General features: G+C 39.0%; 2 protein-coding genes across 3 annotated transcripts in view; one reads left to right on the top strand and one right to left on the bottom strand.

The window, feature by feature from the left end:
* The window catches only part of LOC134826610 (villin-1-like), a 40309-nt gene that overhangs the window by 12824 nt on the left and 321 nt on the right, over window positions 1–27164 (bottom strand). Inside the window, exons 2-18 of one of the 2 annotated variants that reach the window (XM_063839061.1) lie at window positions 27069–27146; window positions 26765–26827; window positions 26592–26646; window positions 26096–26223; window positions 25888–25957; window positions 25612–25755; window positions 25309–25375; window positions 24486–24636; window positions 23356–23533; window positions 22231–22376; window positions 18382–18478; window positions 15870–16016; window positions 15549–15743; window positions 15306–15374; window positions 14896–14985; window positions 5314–5473; window positions 4900–5075 (exon numbers count right to left, since the gene is read on the bottom strand). In XM_063839061.1, coding sequence (XP_063695131.1) covers window positions 4900–5075; window positions 5314–5473; window positions 14896–14985; window positions 15306–15374; window positions 15549–15743; window positions 15870–16016; window positions 18382–18478; window positions 22231–22376; window positions 23356–23533; window positions 24486–24636; window positions 25309–25375; window positions 25612–25755; window positions 25888–25957; window positions 26096–26178 — 1773 coding nt within the window. In that variant the 5' untranslated portion in view covers window positions 26179–26223; window positions 26592–26646; window positions 26765–26827; window positions 27069–27146. The remainder of the gene's footprint in view (window positions 1–4899; window positions 5076–5313; window positions 5474–14895; window positions 14986–15305; window positions 15375–15548; window positions 15744–15869; window positions 16017–18381; window positions 18479–22230; window positions 22377–23355; window positions 23534–24485; window positions 24637–25308; window positions 25376–25611; window positions 25756–25887; window positions 25958–26095; window positions 26224–26591; window positions 26647–26764; window positions 26828–27068; window positions 27147–27164) is intronic. The other variant, XM_063839060.1, reaches the window with a different exon arrangement.
* On the top strand, window positions 13137–14101 carry LOC134826612 (uncharacterized). The gene is made up of 3 exons (XM_063839065.1): window positions 13137–13257; window positions 13389–13574; window positions 13768–14101. The coding sequence occupies exons 1-3, from the start codon at window positions 13230–13232 to the stop codon at window positions 14001–14003; spliced, it is 450 nt and encodes a 149-aa protein (XP_063695135.1). The 5' UTR covers window positions 13137–13229; the 3' UTR covers window positions 14004–14101.

The following is a 27164-nucleotide window of genomic DNA, read 5'->3' as shown; positions in this document are numbered from 1 at the left end:
TGATAATTATCAAAGTTTTAGAATTATTTACAGGTTAATGATCCAAGCCTGCAGGAATTTAAATCAGACTTTCACGTGCGCTTATTTTAGAATTTTTAAAGTAATAAGATCGTGTGAAGAAATATGTTACTGTGGAGATTCGCACGGAGACAAGTTTATGCTGTTCGAGTTTTGTGTATTTGCAACGTGATTTATAAGACGAGTTTTCCCTTTGAAAGATAAGGAGGTTATCCTTTTGAAAGAGAAGGACGTAAGAATGTTTTGCAATATTGTTTTAGTAGCAACGAGATTTACGAAGACAATTATAACACTTTTAAGAACGAGATCAGAGAAATTGATTTGAATTTTGCACGGAATTCAGAGACATTGATAATGATATTGTTACGATTCAGACACGTGAATGACCTCATGAATGCGATAAGGAATTATTTATAAGGTCGTATTTTCATCCAATAAGTGGCTTCGGGCTCTTAACTAGGTCTTAGGGCTTGGTTATAGGTTCTTGTCTTTTGAGCTCTGGGTTCTTGTTTCTTGGGCCTTGACTCTTAAGTCCCAATGTTTGACGTTTTTAAGTTTGTAAGTTCCAGTACTGAGGGTACAGAATCCTATACTGTGACTCATTTTGTGACAAGTAGTATTTATACTTTACTCCACTTCGCTTTACATTAGTTTACGAACTTGTCTCAATTGTCCCCCCTCTATCTCGAAAGTAAAGAAAAGCTAAAGACACCTCTGACCTCGCCTAAAACTCTCAACTTTAACTCCTTCTACCAAATTACCCCCTAAGCGCACAATTTGGTGGAGAACCCGGGCACTGAGTTGTACGCTGCAGTCTATTGGAACTCAGCCAACCGATCCCAAACGAGGTTATAATTTACTACATTAGTCATGGGAGATCCACTTGCTACATTAGAGTTGAAGACGACTTGGTCCTAATGTGGAAACTTCTTAGCCTCTCCATTACAGATTTCAGAAAATTCAAGAATTGACACAGTCCTGGAACCCTTGAACCCTCGAAGATCTTCAAAGTCCTAGCCTCTTGGACCTACCTGGTACAACACCTGGAAACGAATAAGCAGATTGTGTGCCATTTTGACACAATAAAGCTTATCCCTACAAATTAACGCAAAGCTGAAACTCCTAGTCAACACTAGATAACAATACCTTACAAGCACAACCCGATGAAACTAACATGCCTAAGTTGATGAAGCTAAGTTAGGATCCACATCTAACATTCTAACTAATTACTAATTAGTTTCGTCCACCTGAAGGATTATGACTTTTACTTACAGAAATGTCAAGGACTGATATCTTATGGTGATAAAATCAACAAATGTGATTGTTCATCTGATCGGGTCCCAGCTAAGAGTAGTGGTTCATTGCAAGGAGTTGCTGCTTTTGCTGATGAACCCGCAGCAAATACCCTAGCTGAGATCTACCTCCCAGAGACCCCATTCTAGCATCACGATGACCCTTGTCAGTTGTTACGTTGATCGCTACTTGCTAGCTTTAGTTGATAATAAGCGAAGTATAGACTTGTCGAATTGATCCGAGCACTCTAGAGATATCAATTAGAAGAACCTTGATATGCAAAGGAACCGGCAATGCTACTGAAAAGATCACCAATGACGATGAGAACCACAAGATATCTGATCCGATGGACGAAAGTGAAAGGACGAAACTGATGTTCGGCACTGTTATGGAAATGGAAGCTCCAACCAGCGAACCCATGAATGAAAACAATGCCCCGGACCTCTCAGAGACTGAACAACTTAGGTACAACCCCAGACCAAAAAAGGATATTTTTCGCTCTTCAAAGGTTAGCCCAAGCTTTAATTTGCATTGTTCGCTCCATCGTCTCTCAAGTCTACTCAGGCCAAAACTGGTCCTGTCTCCCTTTCCACATGAAATTTTGAAAGATTCTAAAAGACACTGAAAGCACCAAAAGTTACTGAAAGACACTTATTACGACGGAAAGAACTATGAATGCCTATCTGGCTGGTTAACTCTACCAAGTAGTGATTCATTGACGAGGAGTTGCTACCATTAGTTGATGAGTCCATGTAGTAAATACTTGGAAGATTTGATCTACCTGTTGGTATAAGTAGTTTTGCAACGGCTGAAACTGTTTCGAACTTGATGACAAAGGTTGCACTTGATACCCATAAATAGTTAGACATTCCGATTGAAATGCTGATTTGAAAGTAAGAAAACAGGTCTAATGAATGTTGCTGAGTGCAAAAGTTCAAGCCGAAGCTGACATTAAATCACTCCTGAAAGAACCTCCAGCCCACTCTTCAGTTCGACAACAAAGGATAACTCACTGGTCGAACATGAACATGATCCAAAATAATTGATCCCATATTGCAAATTATAGCTTTATAGTTGCAGAATCACAATTTATGTAACAGGAAACTTACAGAAGGTATAACGATACCACTCTGGAAACTACCCTCTCACTACTTCTTCTTCACTCTATAACAACCCCAGCAAGTTTTAGACAAGCTGTTCCTCGAAAAAAGTCACGGAAAAGACATCGTACAAGATTGGAATATTGAAACAAAGCTAACGAATAACTCTGCAGATTTCAGCCGCGAATTAGAGACACAGTATTTGATATATGAACTTGAAGCTCACTGCCTAATGCAGTTATGAATAAACATTGCCTCCTTAACTAAATATATATTACATTGTAACTTTTCGTGATTATAAACCCGATAAATATGACATGTTATAATTATATTATCATCGATGATCGTAAGCCTTTAATAACGCAGCATGTGATTTAGACTTTAAGGATTCATAGAAACACTGCATGTAATATGATATGAGATCTGTTAGCTGTATCTTAACTGAAAGATTGTACAGAGAGAATCAATCTTAGCATTTTTTAAGAGGGAAGTGTTGTACGCTGTTTAATATCCGTCCTGATTCGAGCATTTCTTTAAGTCCAAATAACACATTTTAATATGATCGTAAATTATTGTAAAGACCTTATGAAACTTACAGCCCAATTACTACGGAACCTCCCACGGATTCTGTACCCTTATTTTAAGCTGTTTAGATTTAAGTTCTTGATATTTCGAGCATTCCAAGTGGTTAGTTTTGAATGGTCTTGACTGGTATTTTGATTGAGCCAGTCGGCTCATCTCCAGGTTTCATGATAAGGTGATAATTATCAAAGTTTTAGAATTATTTACAGGTTAATGATCCAAGCCTGCAGGAATTTAAATCAGACTTTCACGTGCGCTTATTTTAGAATTTTTAAAGTAATAAGATCGTGTGAAGAAATATGTTACTGTGGAGATTCGCACGGAGACAAGTTTATGCTGTTCGAGTTTTGTGTATTTGCAACGTGATTTATAAGACGAGTTTTCCCTTTGAAAGATAAGGAGGTTATCCTTTTGAAAGAGAAGGACGTAAGAATGTTTTGCAATATTGTTTTAGTAGCAACGAGATTTACGAAGACAATTATAACACTTTTAAGAACGAGATCAGAGAAATTGATTTGAATTTTGCACGGAATTCAGAGACATTGATAATGATATTGTTACGATTCAGACACGTGAATGACCTCATGAATGCGATAAGGAATTATTTATAAGGTCGTATTTTCATCCAATAAGTGGCTTCGGGCTCTTAACTAGGTCTTAGGGCTTGGTTATAGGTTCTTGTCTTTTGAGCTCTGGGTTCTTGTTTCTTGGGCCTTGACTCTTAAGTCCCAATGTTTGACGTTTTTAAGTTTGTAAGTTCCAGTACTGAGGGTACAGAATCCTATACTGTGACTCATTTTGTGACAAGTAGTATTTATACTTTACTCCACTTCGCTTTACATTAGTTTACGAACTTGTCTCAATTGTCCCCCCTCTATCTCGAAAGTAAAGAAAAGCTAAAGACACCTCTGACCTCGCCTAAAACTCTCAACTTTAACTCCTTCTACCAAATTACCCCCTAAGCGCACACCAGTCAGTGGCTGCTTGCCAACAGCCCTGTCTGCAAGCGCACTCGACACCAATGGAGCGCTCCTATCGGCTTTCAAATTGTCGCGTGATATCGACCCTGCACTGTAATCTCATTCGCTCCCACAACTCTTTGCTCCTCGGCCTGAGTGAGGGAGCGGATTTGCCTTCATCATGCCACATTACCACTTACCAGTTACCGGCCGCCCTGATATCATGCTCGGCGCTTGCTACTAACAGCTGTCGGGCAAACGGTGCTTTATAGGAAGTTCAATTGGAGCAAACTGCAAAACATTCCGCTTTAAAACGTTACTTAAGTCGACCACTTCTGGACGTCCCTGTCTCTCTGTCATAGACCAATTGGGTTGGACCAGGGGCGGTGGTAACAGAGCTTTTGCCTTCATGCCACTTACCGGGAGAACGGAGCTTAACTGCTTTATGGGAGGTTCAATTGGCACAAAACATTTCCGTTTCGATACGTTACAACAACAACATGGCGATTGGCGGACCTAGCAAGCTAGGAACGAGGGGCCGATTTCCTATTCGTACGTAGCGTTCGGCCACAGTCCTTTCGGTACAGATTTGCCTGCGCCCTACAGCATGTTCGGGACGCAACCCCAGGCATATGCAAGGCACTCATGTTATTTTCGCAGCTCTAATGAGATCCGCTACCAAGTACCATGCACAGTGCACACCATGGTTTGGTGAGCGATGGCTGCCCTTCGTTAATTTAGTTTAAGTATGTTCTCCTCATCCTCATCCTCACTGTTAATGTTTCATAATTTTGTTCGTCACATGGAATTTTACAAACGTATCTTGATTGCTTGATGCGGGTTTTCTACTGAGCGGGTTTAAACGTTTGCTCTGTTTCAACTGCGATAGTGCGACCGGGTAACGCTACGCTGTCATATTAATACAGAACAATTCAAATACCACCAACCTCTTGTGCAAAGTCCGCAATCTCCTCGATAGCGATGTAACCCTTAGCATTACTGACATGGAACAGTCGGGCCGGATAGATGGGCTCTGCGGTTGCCAAGGTAACCGAGTCAGCGTATTCCTCTTTACCTCCTAGCAGCGTCCAAAACTGGGCAGGCTCGGCTCCTTCGTGTATCCCTGGTAGAAATTCAAATTATGATATTGTAGGAATTTGTGGACAATTTTGGGACATACGGTAGGTACGGAGGAATTTAATACTTCAAGGTAGAATACAAATTCATCGTAACCTGGATATATCGTACTCAGAGGACGGTTTTGTCTCGCAAAAGAAATTCGTTCTCACAGATTTTTCCACGTATGGTTCCTATTTCTAAAAAAGCGATTAATTCCCTTCCTTAATACTTTAGAAACCTACCTAGCATTGGAGCACTTTTGTTAACAATGGTTGTAGCGATGTAGTCACCAACTTTCATCTCCATAGAACTACATCCCTTACCGTACCACACGTAGGTGGTGATGTCGTACGACAGCACAAATACGTCGTTACTGTTCAGCATGCTGGCTTTAGGGACTACCTGAGAGGAAACCGTATTAAGATCGTGATGAGATCATAATTAGATCATATTGAGATCACGTCGTCTTGGTATTTGGTGAAATCCTTAATTGTGAACCTAGTAAAGGTAAAAAATGGGCATGAAGGATAAACATCTTCCGTGGCAAAAATCCAACATTTCTTAGGGGATAAATAATGGCAATGATGTAACGCATACGTTAGACGCTTGATCAGGGATAAAATTGAACAGTTTCCAACTTTTAGACATTCTTGAGTAGTTAGTTATGATACACTATGCAGTTTATAGTTTATTACAGCACCAAATTTAAAGCGATTATTCAAGTTGAGATTTAAGGAAACAGGAATTTACAAGTGTAAACCTTGGGTGAAATCATTCTTTAGCAGGATTAGTATTCTGGTGTTTGTTCCATAATTTCATTTGATAGTTGTTGATAGTTTCTGTAGAAAAGTCTGACCAACTGCGAGCCCAATAATCAGGTACATCTATTCTCAATTCTGGTACTTAAATGGGGATTTTTAGGAAAAATGTTTCCGGATCAATTTCGGCCGCGTTTCATAATACCTAATATAGAGCCCTACATTTTCGCATTATTGTAGAACCAATAATTAGTACGTTTTTTTAGTATGCCAACGAAAATATCTGGTTTTACAGTATGGGAGGCTTAAAATATACTATTACTAATATTGGTAAGGTTATGAGTAATATTGCCGGCAAAGTTTTAAAATGGAAGCCGTGAAAGTTAATCTATTCACAATGATATGGCGTCATTTAACTAATGCAACTGCCTTACTTAAGGTAATACTTTTACTTGGTGTCTATCTAGTCTTTAATTTTGTTCAGTGTATTTAATGTGCACGAGGCATAATTAATGACGTGTTCTTATGGTAACATTGACCAACGTGAAGATTAATACTTTCGTTCTTTACTGAGATAAATTCAGACACAGCAACCTTCTGAACCTTCCACTTAGTGGGTTAGCTAATCGTATAAATAAAGGAGAAGCCTTTTTAAGACACGCAGTTTACGTCATACACTGTGCGCTGAAATGCCAGAAAAAATGATACAAATTTTCCAGAATCAAGACACCTGCCTGAGATTGCAGCCCCCATTGCCATGTGACCAGTTTTGCCGCACGTGCAATTAATTTATAGGTGCAAATTCGACTTAATTATGTGTTTTGTTCCTCGTTCTTACTGTGCATTCCTCTAATTCGGTTGCGTATGTGCCTGAAATGTTGTGGGCCAAGACAGACGTCTATAATAGCTGTCTTAAATGAGCAGGGGTAATCGTGCAGAAGGTAACTAGCCGGTGGATTTGCGTTTGGTAACTTTCCCTTTGTCATGTTTTAGTTTAAACAATTTTATTACCGTGATCCTACGTCGATATTTATGAAGTCCTACTGCTGAGTACTTAAATAAATGACGTCACTGATAGACGCCAACATTCTAGTTGCCTTTGACAAACAATGACGCAAAGATACAAGTTTTTTAAAAGTTTGTCACTTTTGATTAATCATAATTATATAATATATAAGGAGACTTGCACGATATGGAAGCGTGCCCAGCCCCAATAAAGTCATCATTTTCAGTCTACATTCTCTTGATTCAGGTTAAATTGTGATGATTAATCAATAAGTTGTTAGATTCTGAAGTACCTCAGCCCTCGGGTTGACGTTTATTTAGATTATTAATTTCGATTATTAATCGGTCCGAGTTAGAGCTTAGAGTATCCACTTGAAAATGGAGGTTTACAGTTTGGACTTGATTAATTTTTCGCAGTGCGATATGATTTTCTACTCAAAGTAGGGTTTAAGAAACACCCTTTTATAGCAGTGGTTCAGAAAATGGAATCATTGAACTACTGCGTCATAAAGTTTTCCTCTTATTTTCTTACCGAAGTTCTTACTTAATTTTCATTAGGTCGCACTTTAATATGGAGATGAGTGTCACTTCTGGTATTTTAACAGGTATGAATAGGCTTAATCTACTAAGTGAAAGGAGGGGATACTAATTGTAAAATCCCTAAAGTCCAGACTAGAATGTAAAGTTGAAATCATTATAATTGATTGAAGATTTATATAATGAAAAACAAAAAATCTTTTTCATAAATCATTACAGATGGAATTGTGCTTATGATTGTTCCCCATTTCAGTCCTGCTCCTGATGATCTCTATTGAAGCTAGTTTGGGCGCTTACACCAAGGCGGAGGAGGTAGAATGTCTGAAAGAAGCACATAAAGATAGATACAACATCAAGTGGGGCAATCAACTAGCCAACCAGGCAGCTATATATGCTAAGAAGAAACTGACCGCCAGAATTTCAAATCAAGGTAACGTGATTCAATTAAGTAATATTTATAGCAGAGTTTATTTAAAATAAAAGATAATTTTCTCGGCAGCAATTACAGGCATTCATATTGCGATGGATAAGGCAAACGATTTGATTGCAATCTCGATAAATACAAATCATCTCATAAATCATTTTCCTGTTTATAGTCAACAAAACATGAGTGACAGGGCTAGATTATTCATCACAGTAGTCTGGACTTCTGACAGTAGAGTTTTATAATAAGCGTCATATCCCGAGATTGTTTTAAAATGTTTTACCCATTCAGATTCAATGGGACGCTCGCTAACGGGACGATCACTAACGGCACGGTCCCCCAAGCATATTTACAGAAGAAGTGTATACACTGAAGTATTTGATTATATTCCGGACTTTGCCATGAAGAGTGAAACATGCAATCACTACATAGAACTTTACAAACAAACGATCGAGGAAAACCTAAGAAACACTAAAGTTGGGTGTGGTGTGGATTGGCACCACCCCTGGATTGTAGTATATTGTTTATATAAGCATTAAGCATCTTAATTAGCTGTGTTATTTTACATAAATTAATCTTTGAAACGTTGAATTTTCAGTACATATCGCATGGATGAGTTTGTTATTTGTTTTATTTATCCTAATGCTATTTATCCTTATTAAGCTTATAAATTGATAATTTTCCTTTTTTTAGCTTGAACGATTTACACACGCCTTTAAAACGACATCAGGATTTTCTTTTGGTTTAAACACTTTAATGGTAACGGATTTTCAACTTGGATTTCGGACTATGACTTTTTTAGCAACGCTCATCTGACATTATCTTCAGTGTTATATGGATCCATTTTTTGTAAACCTTGTTGTAAACCTTGTTAACCTTATTTAAAAGCTGAATATGTTTTGTAAATATTGCATTGTATTGATTATGATTTGATGATCTGTGTTACGATTTTATGAACATTAAAGACAGAATTTAATTTCTACATAGTTGACAATGTAGCAGTGGGGAGACGATACAAATATTAACATAAGTATTAAGTATTTGATTTTACATCATAATTCGTACATAAATGTAGCTAATACGAATATTTTGCACCCCGAGTTGAGCTTTCTACGACTTTTCTTTCATATAGCCTCCTATATCCCCACCATCTTCAAATTAAATATGTTTTTATATTTCAGATTCGAAAGATACTTGTGTTTCTTGTAATTACTGTATCAGATGTAGCGACTTCTAAATAAGCACACATCAGCACTTAATGTGATCTGCTTGTTTCTGTAGGGACGTTAGAAGAAGTTTTAGTGTGAACGACAATTGTACTTCAAATGTAAATAGGGAATAACCATTAACCATAATATGAAACCACAAAATGCACTGAATGAAAGCACTTGGTTATGAGTCCCATAATTATCATAGTACAGCCAGTGGGCCAGGATATAGAAACCTTCGAAGAAAAAAAAAAATGATCGTAGAAATAATTTGAAACAGGAAAATCAGTAAAACAACAAATACCAACATGTTTCACGGAATTTCCTAGAAACACTCGTAACAAGACACCGCTGCAGATAATATGTTTATTTCTGATTACTCGTGACTTGACCAGGCAGAGAAATATACCAGGTATATACCATAATAAACCCTTGAAGTAACACTGAATACTCTTGAAAATTACGGCGGATGTTGCAAAGAGGTACGTTGTTTCATATTGGATATTGTAGTCCTGTTCAGTATTTTACATGTGTCGTGGTTATCAGACTTCCTGTTCAGTATTTTACATGTGTCGTGGTTATCAGACTTCCTGTTTAGTATTTTCAAGTGTCGTGGTTATCAGACTTCCTGTTTAGTATTTTACATGTGTCGTGGTTATCAGACTTCCTGTTCAGTATTTTACATGTGTCGTGGTTATCAGACTTCCTGTTTAGTATTTTACATGTGTCGTGGTTATCAGACTTCCTGTTTAGTATTTTACATGTGTCGTGGTTATCAGACTTCCTGTTTAATATTTTACATGTGTCGTGGTTATCAGACTTCCTGTTTAGTATTCTACATGTGTCGTGGTTATCAGACTTCCTGTTTAGTATTTTACATGTGTCGTGGTTATCAGACTTCCTGTTTAGAATTCTACATGTGTCGTGGTTATCAGACTTCCTGTTTAGTATTTTACATGTGTCGTGGTTATCAGACTTCCTGTTTAGTATTTTACATGTGTCGTGGTTATCAGACTTCCTGTTCAGTATTTTACATGTGTCGTGGTTATCAGACTTCCTGTTTAGTATTTTACATGTGTCGTGGTTATCAGACTTCCTGTTTAGTATTTTACATGTGTCGTGGTTATCAGACTTCCTGTTTAGTATTCTACATGTGTCGTGGTTATCAGACTTCCTGTTTAGTATTCTACATGTGTCGCGGTTATCAGACTTCCTGTTTAGTATTTTACATGTGTCGTGGTTATCAGACTTCCTGTTTAGTATTTTACATGTGTCGTGGTTATCAGACTTCCTGTTCAGTATTTTACATGTGTCGTGGTTATCAGACTTCCTGTTTAGTATTTTACATGTGTCGTGGTTATCAGACTTCCTGTTTAGTATTTTACATGTGTCGTGGTTATCAGACTTCCTGTTCAGTATTTTACATGTGTCGTGGTTATCAGACTTCCTGTTCAGTATTTTACATGTGTCGTGGTTATCAGACTTCCTGTTTAATATTTTACATGTGTCGTGGTTATCAGACTTCCTGTTCAGTATTTTACATGTGTCGTGGTTATCAGACTTCCTGTTTAGTATTTTACATGTGTCGTGGTTATCAGACTTCCTGTTTAATATTTTACATGTGTCGTGGTTATCAGACTTCCTGTTTAATATTTTACATGTGTCGTGGTTATCAGACTTCCTGTTTAGAATTCTACATGTGTCGTGGTTATCAGACTTCCTGTTTAGTATTTTACATGTGTCGTGGTTATCAGACTTCCTGTTTAGTATTTTACATGTGTCGTGGTTACTTTTATTTGTACTCGTAAATTCCTAAATTGATAGTTCCCATATTTTTTTTCTGTGGACACAATTTTCATTGAAGACTAGCAATACGAACCAGAGATTTAATAGTTAATACTAAAACAGAATCTATCTTAAAATTATCTACATTAATACAGTATTAATATTATCTAAACTTTTTCTACAATCAGTTTCAAGACTTAAATATTTCTGTTTAATGAAAATGACATTTGTTTCGACTTTAGAGATGGGACTTAATTCATTTACTATAACAGGTAAGACTCTACTTTTCTTTCGCTCTTATATTACTCTATTCATGCTTTAAAAATGTGGATAATCATTGTCTTATAATCTATTTTTGTTACCTCAAAAGGTTATTTCTACTGCATTTGGCAGGCAACTCTAACTATTTCAGTACTGTTACTGCTCACTCTAACAACAAGAGCCGTTCTGAGCTGTAGGGCCTACTGCAAGGGGTTTCAAGTCAAATGTCTGAAGAGATCGCATAACAATCATTGGAGTATTAATTGGGGGAACGAGCTGGCGACACAGGCCCAGTTAGACACAAGGCGGAGAATTTATCAAATTGAAAACGATATTATTGGTATTTTAATTTTCTGCCCTATTTAATATTTATGTATCGATTTCAATCTGAATTTAAATTAAATTTCACTAATGATCTACAGATTGCTATAGCATTTAATCTAACGATTAGATGGAAGTTTTAAACTTTATGATCTTAAAAAGGTTGGCACTTTTTCAGAACCTGACTCTGGTAGAACCGACCACACCATCATTAGAGTTACGCACGTTTTCCCGGACTTTGCAATGAGAACGGAAGTTTGCCGCCATTATTTACAGGCCTATAGACCGGCTATAAGAGCCAGATTCCGAAGAGGTAAAGTAGGGTGTGGCGTCGATTGGAATGACACTTTTATTGTAGTTACTTGTTTCTATAAGAATAAAGACAATTCATAATTCAATATGGAAATAGTCATATTACGAGATTTGAAATCCATAATTTACTGTACATAATTTGTTATAATCGGATAATTAATCACAAACTTCAATAGCATCTTTAAAAAGTAAAAGTAAAAATAAAAGTGTGATGTTATTCATAAAAATTCTTACATTTAAATTTTGTTGCCGAAAAGACATCGATGACCTCATTCAAAATAATACAGCGTGACTTAAGTGATCGAAATATGTTACTTAATAATACTAATGTTTAAAATTATTTAGTGATCGAAATATGTTACTTAATAATACTAATGTTTAAAATTATTTAGTATTAAAATTTACTGATTCCAAAAATTACTTAAAATTATTTAAGAAATTATCCCGTTGATAGGACAGCCTGGCAGATAATTTCATCTTACATTTTGGGGAAGGATTCAAGTATATATTTTATAAATTTAATTTATAAGCTGATTTGCGTACATTTTGTCAGCACTACTAACTCCTGCTTTGGATCGGCCGTTTCAAAATCCACCATCCGATTTTATTTTGTTTACATTCCTGCTAATATCGGATCTTTCGTCTTCTGCATGACGTCAGACGTACTTTATTTGTTATTTTTAAATAGAAAGATAAATGACTGACCTATTTCATGGGTCAGTTTACGATACAGTTTAGACAGTATTTTGAAATTTACCGCGACTTCATTTATAACTAGGCTTTAAATTAAAATTTGCTACACCTACATGTATTGTATGGTTTCATGTATTTTTGTTTCTGCTTCTTCTTAGTTTAGTGTGGTTTACAATAAAAGATGTTTTAATTTTGTCTTAGCCTTATATTGAGTTATGCTCTTGTTCATTTTTACACTTTGCTCACATCACTCACAGTCAGCCGCTCAGACATGGTTAACCACCTTCCTTGTGTTGATGGTTAATCATATGAGCGGGATATAAATACCTCATTTCATTTCATATCAATAATGATCGGATTAAATGATTTGATAAAATTCCAATGATGCAAAATGTATTATTACATTATTTTCACTGCATTATTGGGATCTAAAACGATTTAATCAACAATAAGGACCAGAATAAAGAACTTCTCTGTGAAATACAGCTCAAGTTACCTATACTTCTCAGACCCAATTTTATAGACCTAGACATACTCATATCACTTTAGTACGGTGCTCAAATTACGTAGTTCCAAAACCGCAATTTACCATAACAGCAGTATCCTTGATCCAAAAATGTGGGAGGAAAATAAGGAGGTTGGAAATATGTTGGTGATTTGGTATGGCCGCATGATGTCATGTTTAAAATATACTGCGTGTTCCTGCTCAATGTCAGTATTTAAAGGAGTCCCTCCCCCATCTCAGCATGATTTCACACGAGACCTTGCAGTACTGAACTACTGATCACTAGTTTTGCGTCCTCGTAGTTACGTTCATTGTACAAGTTCTCAGAAACTCACCCTTTAGTTTGGAGATGGGATCTAACTATTTTATCGTAACAGGTAATATGAATTATTTGATACTTCCACTTTCTTTCTTGCAATCCTATTCTATTGGACATGGTTCCTTATTAGTTGATAATTACTACAGATGATTTCTATTGCACTCAGCAAATGAAACCCAACCATTTCAGTGCTGCTTCTGCTCAATGTGTCAACAAGGAGCGTGTTAGGCTGCAGGGCCTACTGTAAAGGCAGTCAAGTCAGATGTCTTAAAAGACAGCACCAGAACAACTGGGAGATCACTTGGGGCAAAGAACTAGCGGTTCAGGCCCAGTTAGCCGCCAGAGAGGATGTCGAGCAAATGCAGCAGCTTACAGGTAAATTTTCATCATTGTTTAATTTATCAAATCTAATTACTTCAAACATATTATTTCTAAATCCTATATTTACAAATAATAGGAGGTTACATCCTTAAGTTACATTATTATACCGAACCGAAGTCGGCGGATTTTAAGGATTCCAAAATTTCAAGGTTCTATTGCCAATATAGCCTTTCATTTCTCTGTTTAGACCCTCAGTCCGGAGGCAACTGGGAAATCAGTGAAACGTCTGCTACGGTAATAGAAAGAGTTAAACACGAGGTTCCCGACTTTGCCATGAGGACTGAGATTTGCAGCCACTATCTGCAAACCTACAGAGTTACTATCAAGAGAAAATTCCGAGGAGGTAAAGTCGGGTGCGGGGTCGACTGGAATGACACTTTTATTGTGGTTCATTGTTTGTATAAGTATGTAAACGAATCCTAAATCGAAACTGTTATTATCAGATCTTAAATTTCCCTCAACTTTGAATAACCATTTCATGTTATTTGTAACTGTTTACTTCCCATATTTTGGGATATGTTTTGGAATTTACTTGATAGATCGGTAAGTTATTTAAACCTATAGCAAGCTTGTCTTGTGGATTTAGTTTTTGTTAAATGTGATAATTTGAGATTTGTGTATATAATTTCCCACAATGCCCTATTTCCGCAATAGTAAATGTATTTACCTACGTCACAGATAACTATTCAAGTTAGATAATTTGTAAAGTACTTAGATTACAATTTTTCCAAAATTTAACAATTTTCGAGAATTCTCGCAAAATTTTAAATAACTACACGGGAACTTGATTTTGGCTCTGAGCTAGCAGCGGTAATTCGATGAGATTATACCGGTATTAGAATACAGAATATCATGTACGGATTTTATACCACGTACCACAAAGCCAGTAATGTTAAATGTAGTGATGTAATCATTGAACCATCTCAAATTTCGAGGGCGTGGATACTGTACAATTTAAACTACTCATTTCTGCATCTGTTTTCTATCTGAATTTTAACAGAAATTCGGATTAATTCTTGGCTCTTTCTATACCCTGTACCGGGTAACCAGGGGCAAACTTTAAATCAAAACACTATTGGACTTAGCTATTGGACTTAGCTATTAGACTTAGCTAACGACACAGGTTTAAAGTGTTGACTTGGAGTTTAACTTGCCTATAAATTGTCGAAAGGGTGACTAATCATTTTATCTCGCTAAAACCTTGTCCTCCTCCGGGAAATAGAGGTTAGATAGACGCAAAACAAGATTTACAATACCTGTACCAAAAGCAGATACACAGAAAAACAGAAAACAGAAAACAGAAAACAGAGCCCACCTCAATTCCCTTGCAGCAGTCCTCAGTGCTACCTTTAACGTGGAACAGGTTACTAGTACTCTCATCCTGCTCTGCTGCCAAATCTTCCTCCTGTGAAATTAGCAGATGTTAAATATCAGCCAGAATGGATCATAACATTATTATCGTTACATAAGAATTAGCACTCTCACAGTCTCCCACACCGACGTAATCATGGTAACATTAATTATGATGGATGATAGAAAAGTTAGTACACTTGAACAAGTTTCTTATTAAGTTCCGATATTTAAAAAAATAATCAAACTTGAAATGAAAAATTACAGCGGAGGTGTAAATGCGTATTGCGTAAATTAGGGTAATGGCAGAATGTGACCTGAAATCTGAATGATCTCATTGTATTATTAAAGTGAAGTACCCAAACACAAAATTACCATTGGTTCTTCCGTTGCTGAACCGTTCACACCATTTTCTCCGTTCTCTCCATTTTCTACATGTTCTCGCTGAATATAAAAGATGGAAATTAAAATTGCGGAAACACTCATATAATAATAGGATGATATTCCTCATTTCGATATGTTTCTATAATTAACTTGAATTAATTCTTCGAAATCTGCGAATTTAAATGTTTTCAACATTTGGTTCGAAGATAAAATCCGTATGAATACTGAATTTACCTTCTTAACATGAGTGAAGGCAGATTTGTTGCCTCCTTGTCTAATAATGAGGGTTCCCTTGAAGATGAGCATGAAGTGTGGGGGTTCTTTTCCCTGAACTATCCTCATCTGTATTGGTTTTCCACCGTGTTTGTCGTCCAGTTCTACAGCAAAGGCAGCTGCCGCTCCACGTTCGTCGGGCGTACTGTGAGCTCCCTGGTTAAATAAGTGTAAGATTATAATCAAGTCAGAATATCATGATTTATTCATTAATCTTCTATTTGCAATAAAAATTAAGTCGAAATCTTGGTATGGTCAAATATTGCATCTTATCAAACTCACAATCCAGTAATACACGATCTGGACTTCTTTGCCGTGCCCAGCATTCTCACGGTAACTGTAAAACACGATGTAACAATCTCCCGAGTAAAATTGTCCTATCTTGCCAGCGGGGACAGCTACTGGCTTCATTTTCTCAATTCTCCAAACCTGGGTGAGTTTTCTTTAATGATAGTGACCAATATTATATAGCCTAGTCGAAGTTAGAACTGTCCAAAGCATCAAACTGCAGATTTTCTAAACTGATTGAATTAGCCAGGGTAAAGATTGTCTTAACACAAAATCGGCGGATCAGTGTCCAGTTACCTTACTCGGGATTATTACGACGGGTTTATTAACGACCGGTTAAAATATGGTTCGGGAAAAATATGGCGAAATTGCTCAAAACCCACCACATTTTCCCGGTCGCCATTTTACCGGTGTCCAACCTTTCAATTTTAGATTCAAAAATTTTGTCACAGATGTAAATTTCCTTATTAGAGATAAGCAAATTTAGAAATTTTCGCATTGCTAAAACTTGTGAAACAAGTCGAATTATCAATAATTGTTGAAAGTAGACAGAAATAATGACTCGTGGTTAATCAAACTAGATGGAAAATAATTTTTAACATTTGAAGCGTAACAACCAGATCGATATTAAGATAAACATGATAAAGGGAGAGCTGTTTAGTCTTCCAATAAGTTGTAATCATCTTCGTTATCTTCATCTGGATCATCCCTTTCATCAGTTTTAATTAATTCAAGTTTTAATTTAACTGTTACTTTTACTTTGAGTCCTATTTCATTATGTAGAGATAGTCAATACCTAAGAAATTAAAAATTGGCCTATTTAAATCAAATTTGACAATAAGGATATATGACAAGAATTGGGCAAAAAGGTGAATTTTTTGCAATTTTAGCCAAATGAAGTCGAAAAACCTACAACAAGTTTCCCAATAGTCTTCTTTAGTGAATATGAGACAACGATTAAAATATGAGCACCCATACCCCTTGGGAACCCTAAAAGCTGAGTAGGCGGGTTTATTAACGACCGGTGAAAATGTGGTTCGGGAAAAATATGGCGAAATTACCCTAAACCCACCACTTTATCCCGGTCATAATAATCCCGAGTACAGTGGCGAAACTTTGCTTGTTGGCGCCCCCCCGCTCAGTGACGAAAAGCGCCCCCCTAAAATTTTTTGTCCCTAAAAAAAAAAAAAAAAAAAAAAAAAAAGGTCGGGTACTTTTTTTCTCGCCCCCCTACAGCTTTTTGCGCCCCCTGAAGCAAAAAAGGGTACCCCAAATATTTTTTTCGCGTCGGCCGAACGCTAAATTGGACAGGGAAATACACAAACAAGGCGTTTTTTCAGTGAAAGGGCCTAAAATTCAGGAAAATTGCGCCCCCCTTATACGGCGCCCCCCCGCACAGCGGGGTCTGCGGGGCCCTAAGTTACGCCACTGCCCGAGTAAGGTAAGTACATGACAGTTCGTTTACATGACTACGTTTTGTAGTCATGTAAATGGTTACTACCTTACAAGACATTTTTATAACGTACGAAATGCGACGGTTTTCCCGAAATTTCGCCATATTTTCGGACCGCCAAAATTTCGGTCGTCGTAATAGAATCCGTCGCATTATTTTTAGCTTATTCCAATAATTGTGGCTTCATCGATTCATTTTGTTCTTGAAAAGTTAGTGATATGATGGTGGGACAAATAAACACAATATTCCATGATGAATTTAATGTCAAGTAGTACGTTTTAAATTTACAATAAATTACATTTATGTGCTAACATAAACGTCTTATAAGAGACTAAGTCAAGATAAACAATTTAATACCAAACTCAATAAGTGAAACTGAAAGAGTCGAGCCGGACCCCTTAGAGGAAGATGAAGAAATCGATTTATAAGTTTCATTTTGTTTCAACATGATTTTACCGATTTTTAGAAAAGTTTGAATTTCCTTTAGCTTTGTGTCAGAAAACAAAATGATGAAAAATACCCTTATCTTCTGTGACGTCCGAAATGTGACGGTTTTTGTTCAATTTCGCCATATTTTCGGACCGCCGAAATTTCGGTCGTCGCAAATTGGTCCGCCACAAAAATGTCTTTCTTGTAAGGTATCAATAAAGCTGTGCGCGCTAGACAAGCTAAGATCAGAATGCGCAGCGCGCGTAATTATGTTATGGTGAGTGCTAGCAACCATTTTAACGCTTTATATTCATATTGTATTCTCGCGGCTGCTTTTAAAACAATGTTTCTAGCAGAGCTGCGGGCAGTTGCCACACTCCGTACATAATATACATGCCAGCTGGCGATCGAGAGGTATCATGTAAAAATGAAAGAATACATAAACATCCAAAAATTTAACTGATAAAATATCCGGAGTTGTTCAGATCACCGATGACGAAATGCGATGAACTTTGTCAAAAGCAAGAACGTGCAACGATTCAGATAGACTGTGCAGTTTATAATCCAATTTATTTAACAATAGTGGGAGCCACTACATTGTGTAAGATAATCAAGAATGTGAACCTGTTTCTCTCCAGTACCATCATCAAACATGCGTTTAGCCTCACTTCTCTCTCTCCTCTTGTGGAGGCTGTTCACTGTGACTGTCGGTGCTGCTCGTCTGTTGGGAGAGGTTATAGAATAAGAGGTAATATGATTAGGAAACTATGCAAACTATGGCTCTGTGGGTCGTGGGATTCTGCGGATTCATCCCATTTAATGGCACTATCCGTCGCGGAGTCGAGTCCGCGGCGGAGCCGCCGGACTCCGGGCGGACTCCGAGCGGACTCCGGCGGAGCCGCCGGACTCCGAGCGGACTCCGGCGGTGCTCCGCCAAAATGTATTTACAGTGGACTCGAGTACATTTTGGCGGACTCCGAGCGGAGCCGAGCGGACTCCGAGCGGACTTTAAAGTCCGCCGCGGACTCCGAGCGGCTCCGCGGCGGCTCGGCGGAGTGTCCGCCGCGGACTAAGCCACTAGGCGGACTTCGGTCCGCCGCGGACTCCGGCGGAGTGCTTGGCGGACTCCGCCGGACCTCTCCGCCAGACTTGAATCCGGCGGAGTCCGGCGGAGCTTGGCGGAGTCCGCCAGCTCGGCGGACTCCGCTCGGAGTCCGCCGGACTCCAACAGAGTCCACTGACTTCCGACCTCCGTCTTCCGACCCTCGGCTAAATTTGTCACGTGACATACAACATAGCATTTTGCAATATTGTGGTCAGATGAAAAGGTCGCTAGTGATAAACCTTAACCATTACCCTCACAATGTCAATAGTGTACAACTCTAGTCCTAACTTTGACCCTATAATGTATAAACGTTGACCCTAACCCTCCATCAAACCGTCCGCAGCGAAATATCAATGTCATTGACTGGTCACGTGACCAAAACAATTTTTGTCATATTATCTCATATGGGGAAGCGTTTTTAGCAAGCAAAAATACGTCGACCATCACAGGACGACGCCAGCTCCGATCGTCCTGTGACGAAGTAAGGACGAAGCCTGAGGTCCTCAGGTAACATCGACCACCGATTGAAAATTCAAAGATTTCTTGACATAAAGGTCAAATGTAAAACTAAAATCTTGATGTTGATTGATTGACGACGTCAATTTTTGAGCACAGCGCGAGCGCATATTGCGGAAAAGGACCGCGTAGCTAGTCAAGATGTTGATAAATATTTGGCTTGTGGCGCGATGTGTTGCTCTAACTATAGCAGCCCTCTCGCTTGCAGTAGCGCGCGACCGCCGGAGGCAGAAATGACCTGGTTAGCTAGGTAAACGCGATGTGCCTTGTAGGATGAAATCCTACTAGCTGACGCCATTCGCAGCTGTGCTGCTCGCTGTACGTCAGCGATCGAAATTTGTACGCGTATCCCCCGTTAAGATGTGCCACTCGACGCGCCACACAATTTTTTTCGTTGCTCGTCGCACGTCGACGAACAACTAGGGGGTGCACGATAAAAATAAACTTGCTCGGATTTAAAAAATTGTCGTATCATTGTTTTCTAAAGACTGTGAGAATTTTCACAATACCAAATTTGTCATACCTTTTTGGAAAGATCAGTGAGTTTCGCCTAGGTGCCATATTTGATGGTGCGCGGCTTTTGGAGCAAAAGTAGCTGTAAAAGTACTGTAAAAGTCGCGTAATTTGACCAAATTCGTTGATTTTCGTCGTATTATTTGGATATATCTTCAGTTCCTTGAATGAGATCATTCTGAAAATTGGCGACGACCTTCCAATAGGGCTTTCACAACTGTCCGAAAAATTTGGTGGATATCGGAGTTGATATAGTGATCAAAATGGGGCAAAATACGCTGCTTTTAGCTGTAACATAATATCTGATGGTTGGATATGCTTTAAATTTTTCGGACACACTCTTTGTAAGTCTATGAGTAAGCTTACCAATTTTTGTTGCAATCAAAGGTCGGGAGGATACTCAATATCTATTTGTTTGAAGAAAATTGTGCTGGCCGAAATTAGCGCTAAAAAACCATCCTACAGTCGGCACGCGCGGCTCACTGTCGATGGCGCACTACCTAGAACAACGAAGCTCGTTGCGACGCGCCGCGCAATGAGCTGCCAGGCTAGGACATCGTCCTGGTCCAACAAATTTTGGCGAGCGATTTTCTCCAAAAATTTAATGAGGGCGTCGACGTGCGACGAGCAACGAGAAAAATTGCGTGGTGCGTCGGGTGGCACATCTTAACGGGTGATACGCGTATAAATTTCGATCGCTGACGTACAGCGAACATCACAGCTGCGAGTGGCGTCAGCTAGTAGGATTTCATCCTACAATGCAAGGCACATCGCGTTCATTTAGCTAACCAGGTGCTTTCGCGCTGCTGCGGGCGCGCTTGTTCCACAAGTCATTTCCGGCGGTCGCGCGCTACTGCAAGCGAGAGGGCTATAGTTAGAGCAACACATCGCGCCACAGGCCAAATATTTATCAACATCTTGACTAGCTACGCGGTCCTTTTCCGCATGCGCTCGCAATGTGCTCAAAAATTGACGTCGTCAATCAATCAGCATCAAGATTTTAGTTTTACATTTGACCTTTATGTCAAAAAATCTTTGAATTTTCAATCGGTGGTCGATGTTACCTGAGGACCTCAGGCTTCGTCCTTACTTCGTCACAGGACGATCGGAGCTCGAAGAGCGTAGAGAGTGTTGGCTGGCGTCGTCCTGTGATGGTCGACGTATTTTTGCTTGCTAAAAACGCTTCCCCATATGAGATAATATGACAAAAATTGTTTTGGTCACGTGACCAGTCAATGACATTGATATTTCGCTGCGGACGGTTTGGTGGAGGGTTAGGGTCAACGTTTATACATTATAGGGTCAAAGTTAGGACTAGAGTTGTACATTGGAGGACTTCGCCGCTTCGACGCGCCGCGCGAACTAGCATTCTTGCATCGACGATCGTTGCTCTGCTTCGCAGAGCAACGATCTCGACGGATTGACATCGTCAATCAAAGTTGTACACTATTGACATTGTGAGGGTAATGGTTAAGGTTTATCACTAGCGACCTTTTCATCTGACCACAATATTGCAAAATGCTATGTTGTATGTCACGTGACAAATTTAGCCGAGGGTCGGAAGACGGAGGTCGGAAGTCAGTGGACTCTGTTGGAGTCCGGCGGACTCCGAGCGGAGTCCGCCGAGCTGGCGGACTCCGCCAAGCTCCGCCGGACTCCGCCGGATTCAAGTCTGGCGGAGAGGTCCGGCGGAGTCCGCCAAGCACTCCGCCGGAGTCCGCGGCGGACCGGAGTCCGCCTAGTGGCTTAGTCCGCGGCAGACACTCCGCCGAGCCGCCGCGGAGCCGCTCGGAGTCCGCGGCGGACTTTAAAGTCCGCTCGGAGTCCGCTCGGCTCCGCTCGGAGTCCGCCAAAATGTACTCGAGTCCACTGTAAATACATTTTGGCGGAGCACCGCCGGAGTCCGCTCGGAGTCCGGCGGCTCCGCCGGAGTCCGCTCGGAGTCCGCTCGAAGTCCGGCGGCTCCGCCGCGGACTCGACTCCGCGACGGATAGTGCCCATTTAATCATTCCATCATGCGAATAATATGACTGTAGACATAATTCTTAGTGTTACACCTTCAAAGAATATAGACATTCCAGGCAGCAGTTGATATTTGTTTTGGAACTATGGCTCTGGCCACAAAGAAGCAATTTAAAACTGTACTTAGTGATATTATTTCGACAATCGAGTGTCAAGCCTAGACTGAGAAATATAATCTAAGATTTATCATTGCTCTAAATGTTTAATGTTTATTCATAAGATTAAGCGACTGTCTGAATATTGTGTCAGCTGGTGCTTACAATCTATGTTAAAATATCCCAAAGAAAATAACTTTTCTTCTCTAACACAAAACTAACCTCTTTTCAGGTCCAGTCTCATGGTTGGCAAATACTCTCTCCTTCCAAATACCTAGGAAACACTGTCTAAACTCGACTGGTTCAGCGTACTGGTAACAAGATGTCACCATGGTGTCTGCTGGGTAACCTTTCTCTATCATGTACTCCTGAGTAAGAAGATACGATTAAACCGGGGTAAATATTGATCCAACTGTTTAGCGAGTTTGTTGAGTTTTTTCTAAATATATCAGGCATTGAAGTTATTATTGCTTTTGCGAACGTATGTAGATATCTATTTATTGCACATTATTTCGCATCTACTTCTGTTTTCTGAAGTTAACAGTGCTATTAGCAAACTTCCTGTAACTCACACATTTTGATACTAAGCGCTATATAATGGATCTATACCAAGCTGAGTAGTGGGGGTGACACGTGACAACAGCAACTCTGGGTGTTGATTGGTCAAGTTTTAAAGCTAATTGACTAATCTTGGGAATCTTTGTCATGTGTCAGGGAAAATGGTTCTCCAGTTTCCAGATCTGCTGATTATGGATTTTTACTGTATTGTTAACGTTACATCTGATCGTCGTCTACTCCAGCTACCGGAGACCAGGAGACGAACCACAGAGGGGCCTTTACAAGAATAGGGCCACATACCAACACCATCCACTGGTCCAAGAACAATGACCACATTCCTGCACCGGGACCAATCTACATTTCACCGGCCATTACACAGTACACTCTCTGCTCTCTTCTTGCAGCCCACTCAACAATCTACAAATTCTACATGCATCCCCCCTCTCTCTCTCTCTCTCTCACACATTGAATGCACCATGCAGCCCTGTTACAAAGCTATATAGTATATACCCGAATATATCTGGAATCTCTTATAGTGGACTCTAAGACTCTTGTACTGGCCACGACGCTCACGAACTATCTGTCCCGGATATTAATGTGATAAGGAGGGACGTGCTGTGATAACGAGGTCAGGTATTATAATAGTCCTGTGTGGAACCGGCTCTCTACTATAACATTGGTGCTAACTAAGCTGTCCAACAGGGACCATGTAATATTCATGAGACTAAACGTTCTGGCACGAGTACAATATTTCATAAGCGTTGATGTAATCTTGAGAGCTGTTCTAACCGAGGCGTAGATCATGCTAGATTTCCTCTCCTCCCGAGTGCTGCCCTTGCCGTGCCACACGAAGATCTTGTTGCCACCATGGTCCAGGATATAGCTGTCCTGATCCACTAACATGTCCTGATTTAGGGGGGCTCTGCCAGCTAGCTCCATCAGCATCCTCCCACTTGCGTCGGATACTCTGAGAGAGGAGGAGTGGTTAATAAATCAAACTCACGTGATCAAACACGTGATTAAATGGGGGTATAGTAGTTGTATTATAAGTAGAGTAGTAGAGTTGTCATTTGTCTGTCTGGGGTGGGTAGTCGTTACATAATTAATGGACACTTAGATCACTTGAAGTTGAAACATCTAGAATCTAGATAGCTTTGGTGGAGATTCGATGTAACTTGGTAAGCAGCTGCCTAAAACATTTATCTCAGCTGCACCTTTATCTTTATATCTGTATTATATCCTACATCTTTATATCTAGCTAGATGGCAATCGTGACACGTGACACATCTTAAGAGGTGAAGATACGTTGGGCCGGTTTACAACCGGTGAATCACCGATGAAATGTTAATTATATATGAATTTTTAAAGGGGGCCCCTTCTAACAGTTAGTCTTTAGCAGCAAGACAATAACCCTGTCAGGGCCTGCATGAGGGGTAATGACTACTATCTGGAGATGTAAAGAATGTATAATGTAGTTGAGGAACAGCGGCAGAACAAAGCTAAATCCAGGGCCGGCTTTTTGTTACAGAGATCGCAAAATAAGTACAACTTTTAAAGCGAGAGATAATATAGCAGTTATTTCAGTGATCAAATTTATCTAACGACCACAGAATGGAGAAATGGATTCGAACTTGCGCTGATATCTTAGTGGAGTCGAACGACAGATATTTTGTCCGGGTATCTTAAAACGTTGAGATCGCATGTTTGCGCCAACCCATCATTAGAAAGGATCAGAGATTTAATATTGAAGAGACGGGTAAAATAAAAGGTATGCGAATATATAATCATATACATTGTATATAATATAATCTATTACAAAGTAAGGTATGTGAATATAAGCGTTTGTTATTTTCACATACCTTACTCTGTTACAACGCACGAAAAGCATGTAAACCTGACGAGTTACAAAATATCTTCACCTGATGAGGTTCATAAAGGTGCTCTGAGCAACCAGAGAGTCTTGTCCCCCCTCAGTGGCTGACTTTATGTGGTTTATGTACTCAGGGTTCGCTCCCAGCACTGTGAAGAACTTCCTGCCTTCTGCTCTAAGCACCGTCTTATCGTTCTGATCTGAAGTTGAGATATGTTTTTTTAATTAACATACTTATATATTATACATAAAATGAAGACTTTGTTACATAACTTTGTATGAAAAGCATTAATATAACGTTATTTAAATAACTGTATTCAGACGGTCATGATTAACTTGATGTAAGGATCTTATCGTGTTCAGTAATCAGTTGATCGGACATTTGACAAGGATATAATGCTTTTAGCTTTTTAGATAACATCCACAAATAAATAGATTTTTGCCGTACGGGGTTTTCAAAATTTATGAAATCCGCTTATAAAAAGCAAGCACTAAAAAATAACAAAGGTCATATGTATCCATAAAAACATAATTATAACATATAAGCATATAGAACTAGTTTTGAATAATGACGCATGAGTGATGTATATTATCATTTATCCACTGGGCTTCAGCAAGCGCAGTGAATGGCTCCAGATTTGTCGCTTTTTTACATTACTTCGAGCCTCTCCACAATCATACATCTAGCTAAAATACCCTAACTTCTCAGTTTTAACTTTTGGGCCTAACTTAGTTCACATTCATTACTCCCAATACATGTGAGGTTATTTACCAGGATCTGGGGGAAATCATCTCAGCCGGTATGAATATTAAGTACGGTAATGATATGATATCAATCAAATATTCAGGTCTCAAGAAGTTTCAAAACTCACCCAGAACAAAGACTTGTGATGTTCCCTGGTGTTCCACGTCCCTTATTTGGTTAGCTACTTCAATTCCCTGATACAAATATTACTAGTAACTGCTCGAAAACATAATATCTGTAGTTTGTTTTACGTATCAATAATTGTATGTAGTTTACATATCACTGCATAAGCACACGGCCACGAAATGTTATAGTGTAAGTTCATACATGGATATTGGATAAACATGTTCATATTACTCACACAAAATTAAATCAGTTCATAGAGCTCGTTTTGTAGCCAAGTTAAAAATCTAAAAGATAATATCCTCACCTTCTGTCTCTCAATCTTGTTGCTCTCGCTTCCGTAAAAGAGATATACAATCTGTTTAGTGTCCAGGATAAAGACATCGCCACTGTTAACACTATCTATCAAACAGGGCACCTCCGTAACTCGGACTCTGCGCCTTCCTTTTACCTGGGCATTTTATTAAAACATTGGCAACTTACAGCGAGAAGTCAAAATGAGGCACTGGCAAATTCACGAGTATTATCATGCTGGGAATTTGAGATGCCCCCCAAAAATCTATTATTCTAGTGTGAGCTGTACCTGGTAAAGTCTGTTTTTGAAGACGTCCGTCACTTTCTTGAAGCCGGACCCAACTCCACCGTCTTTGTACCTGATGGTGTAAGGAGGTGTATGAGGATTGAGGATCTCTGATAAATACCGTGAATCTGATAACAAACAATATGGTACTTATACTATTAAATAATTAACTAATGAAATCGGCTGGTCACCATTTAAACAAAAGCCACACCTGAGAGTTTTGAAATAAGCGCGGAAGTTAGCGGACTCGTTGCCCTGAACCTCCCTATGTTGAACAGGAGCTCCTCCTAACATGTCGTCCAACTCTACTGCTTTGATAGCTGCTATACCTGCCTCATCCTGTAGGTCGGGTACGGTTACATCTGGCCTTCAGAGAAAGATAGTCCAACACAAATACGCGAGGAATGTTTAAATATGATCGATAAAGCATCCAACATTTTACACCACAAATAAAGATGCCGGTGGTTAGCAAATATTCGTTCAGATAATCAATTCGATCTGCTCTGTGTTCCGATGCATCAAACACTTAAAAACATAATTTTTCGATAGGTAAACTAGTCAAATAGTCAGTGAAATCTGGATGAGTAGTACAGTCACAATTCACATACGTCACAACGAACAGTGAGAAGGGGGCTCAAAAGTGAGGAGCATCATAATTTACATTTATGAGAAAGTTTTACATTTTATTTGTCATGCAAACATGTTACCCAGATATTTTAGAAGGTGTTAGAACAACGATTTTGTAGATATTCTGAGGCGAACCTGACCGATAAGACGTGTAATCATCAGAATCTGTAGTGAAAGTTTAAACCAAATATCGGTGTTCGTTAACTCGGTAAATTTTATTAGAAATATGTTGAAGTTATGCTTTTTCACTTACATTAGAAGTTTGTGATCCAAGCCAGAAGTGTATGTCGTACTTTGTGCGAGGCTGCTTGACAGTCTGGTAATAACGGTTTAATTAACGTCAAAATTCTGGTAATCTCTTAGAATACAGAATTAATATAGTTAAATATACATCATTATACAATTTATACATGTTATTCTTAAGTCTCTCTTTTGCTTAAAACTTTGAATGTTCGATAATTTAAAACTTTAACTGTGACTTGCGAGCATAAATTATCTTTTTCTTCACACGAAAGCATAAACTTGAAGTCTATGAATATTAATGAGAAATTGCTCACCTTTAAAATGAGGTAGGAATCCCCTTTGTAAAATACACCACCATAGGCTTCCTGCTGAGCTGGGGCTAGCTGTAAGTTCTGATGAATATATGTATT

The sequence above is a fragment of the Bolinopsis microptera genome, chromosome 2, assembly GCF_026151205.1.
Source record: "Bolinopsis microptera isolate Bmic1 chromosome 2, MBARI_Bmic_1.0, whole genome shotgun sequence".
NCBI classification, from domain to species: Eukaryota; Metazoa; Ctenophora; class Tentaculata; order Lobata; family Bolinopsidae; genus Bolinopsis; species Bolinopsis microptera.
This window is presented reverse-complemented; position numbering and strand designations above follow the sequence as displayed.

What these genes read in the sequence shown, in the direction of transcription:
- LOC134826612 (XM_063839065.1), top strand. Translation starts at nt 13,230, where the DNA reads ATGGGATCTAACTATTTTATCGTAACAG. An exon ending in TAACTATTTTATCGTAACAG is followed by an intron (nt 13,258 to 13,388) that starts GTAATATGAATT and finishes CAACCATTTCAG; the next exon opens with TGCTGCTTCTGCTCAATGTG. An exon ending in GCAAATGCAGCAGCTTACAG is followed by an intron (nt 13,575 to 13,767) that starts GTAAATTTTCAT and finishes TTCTCTGTTTAG; the next exon opens with ACCCTCAGTCCGGAGGCAAC.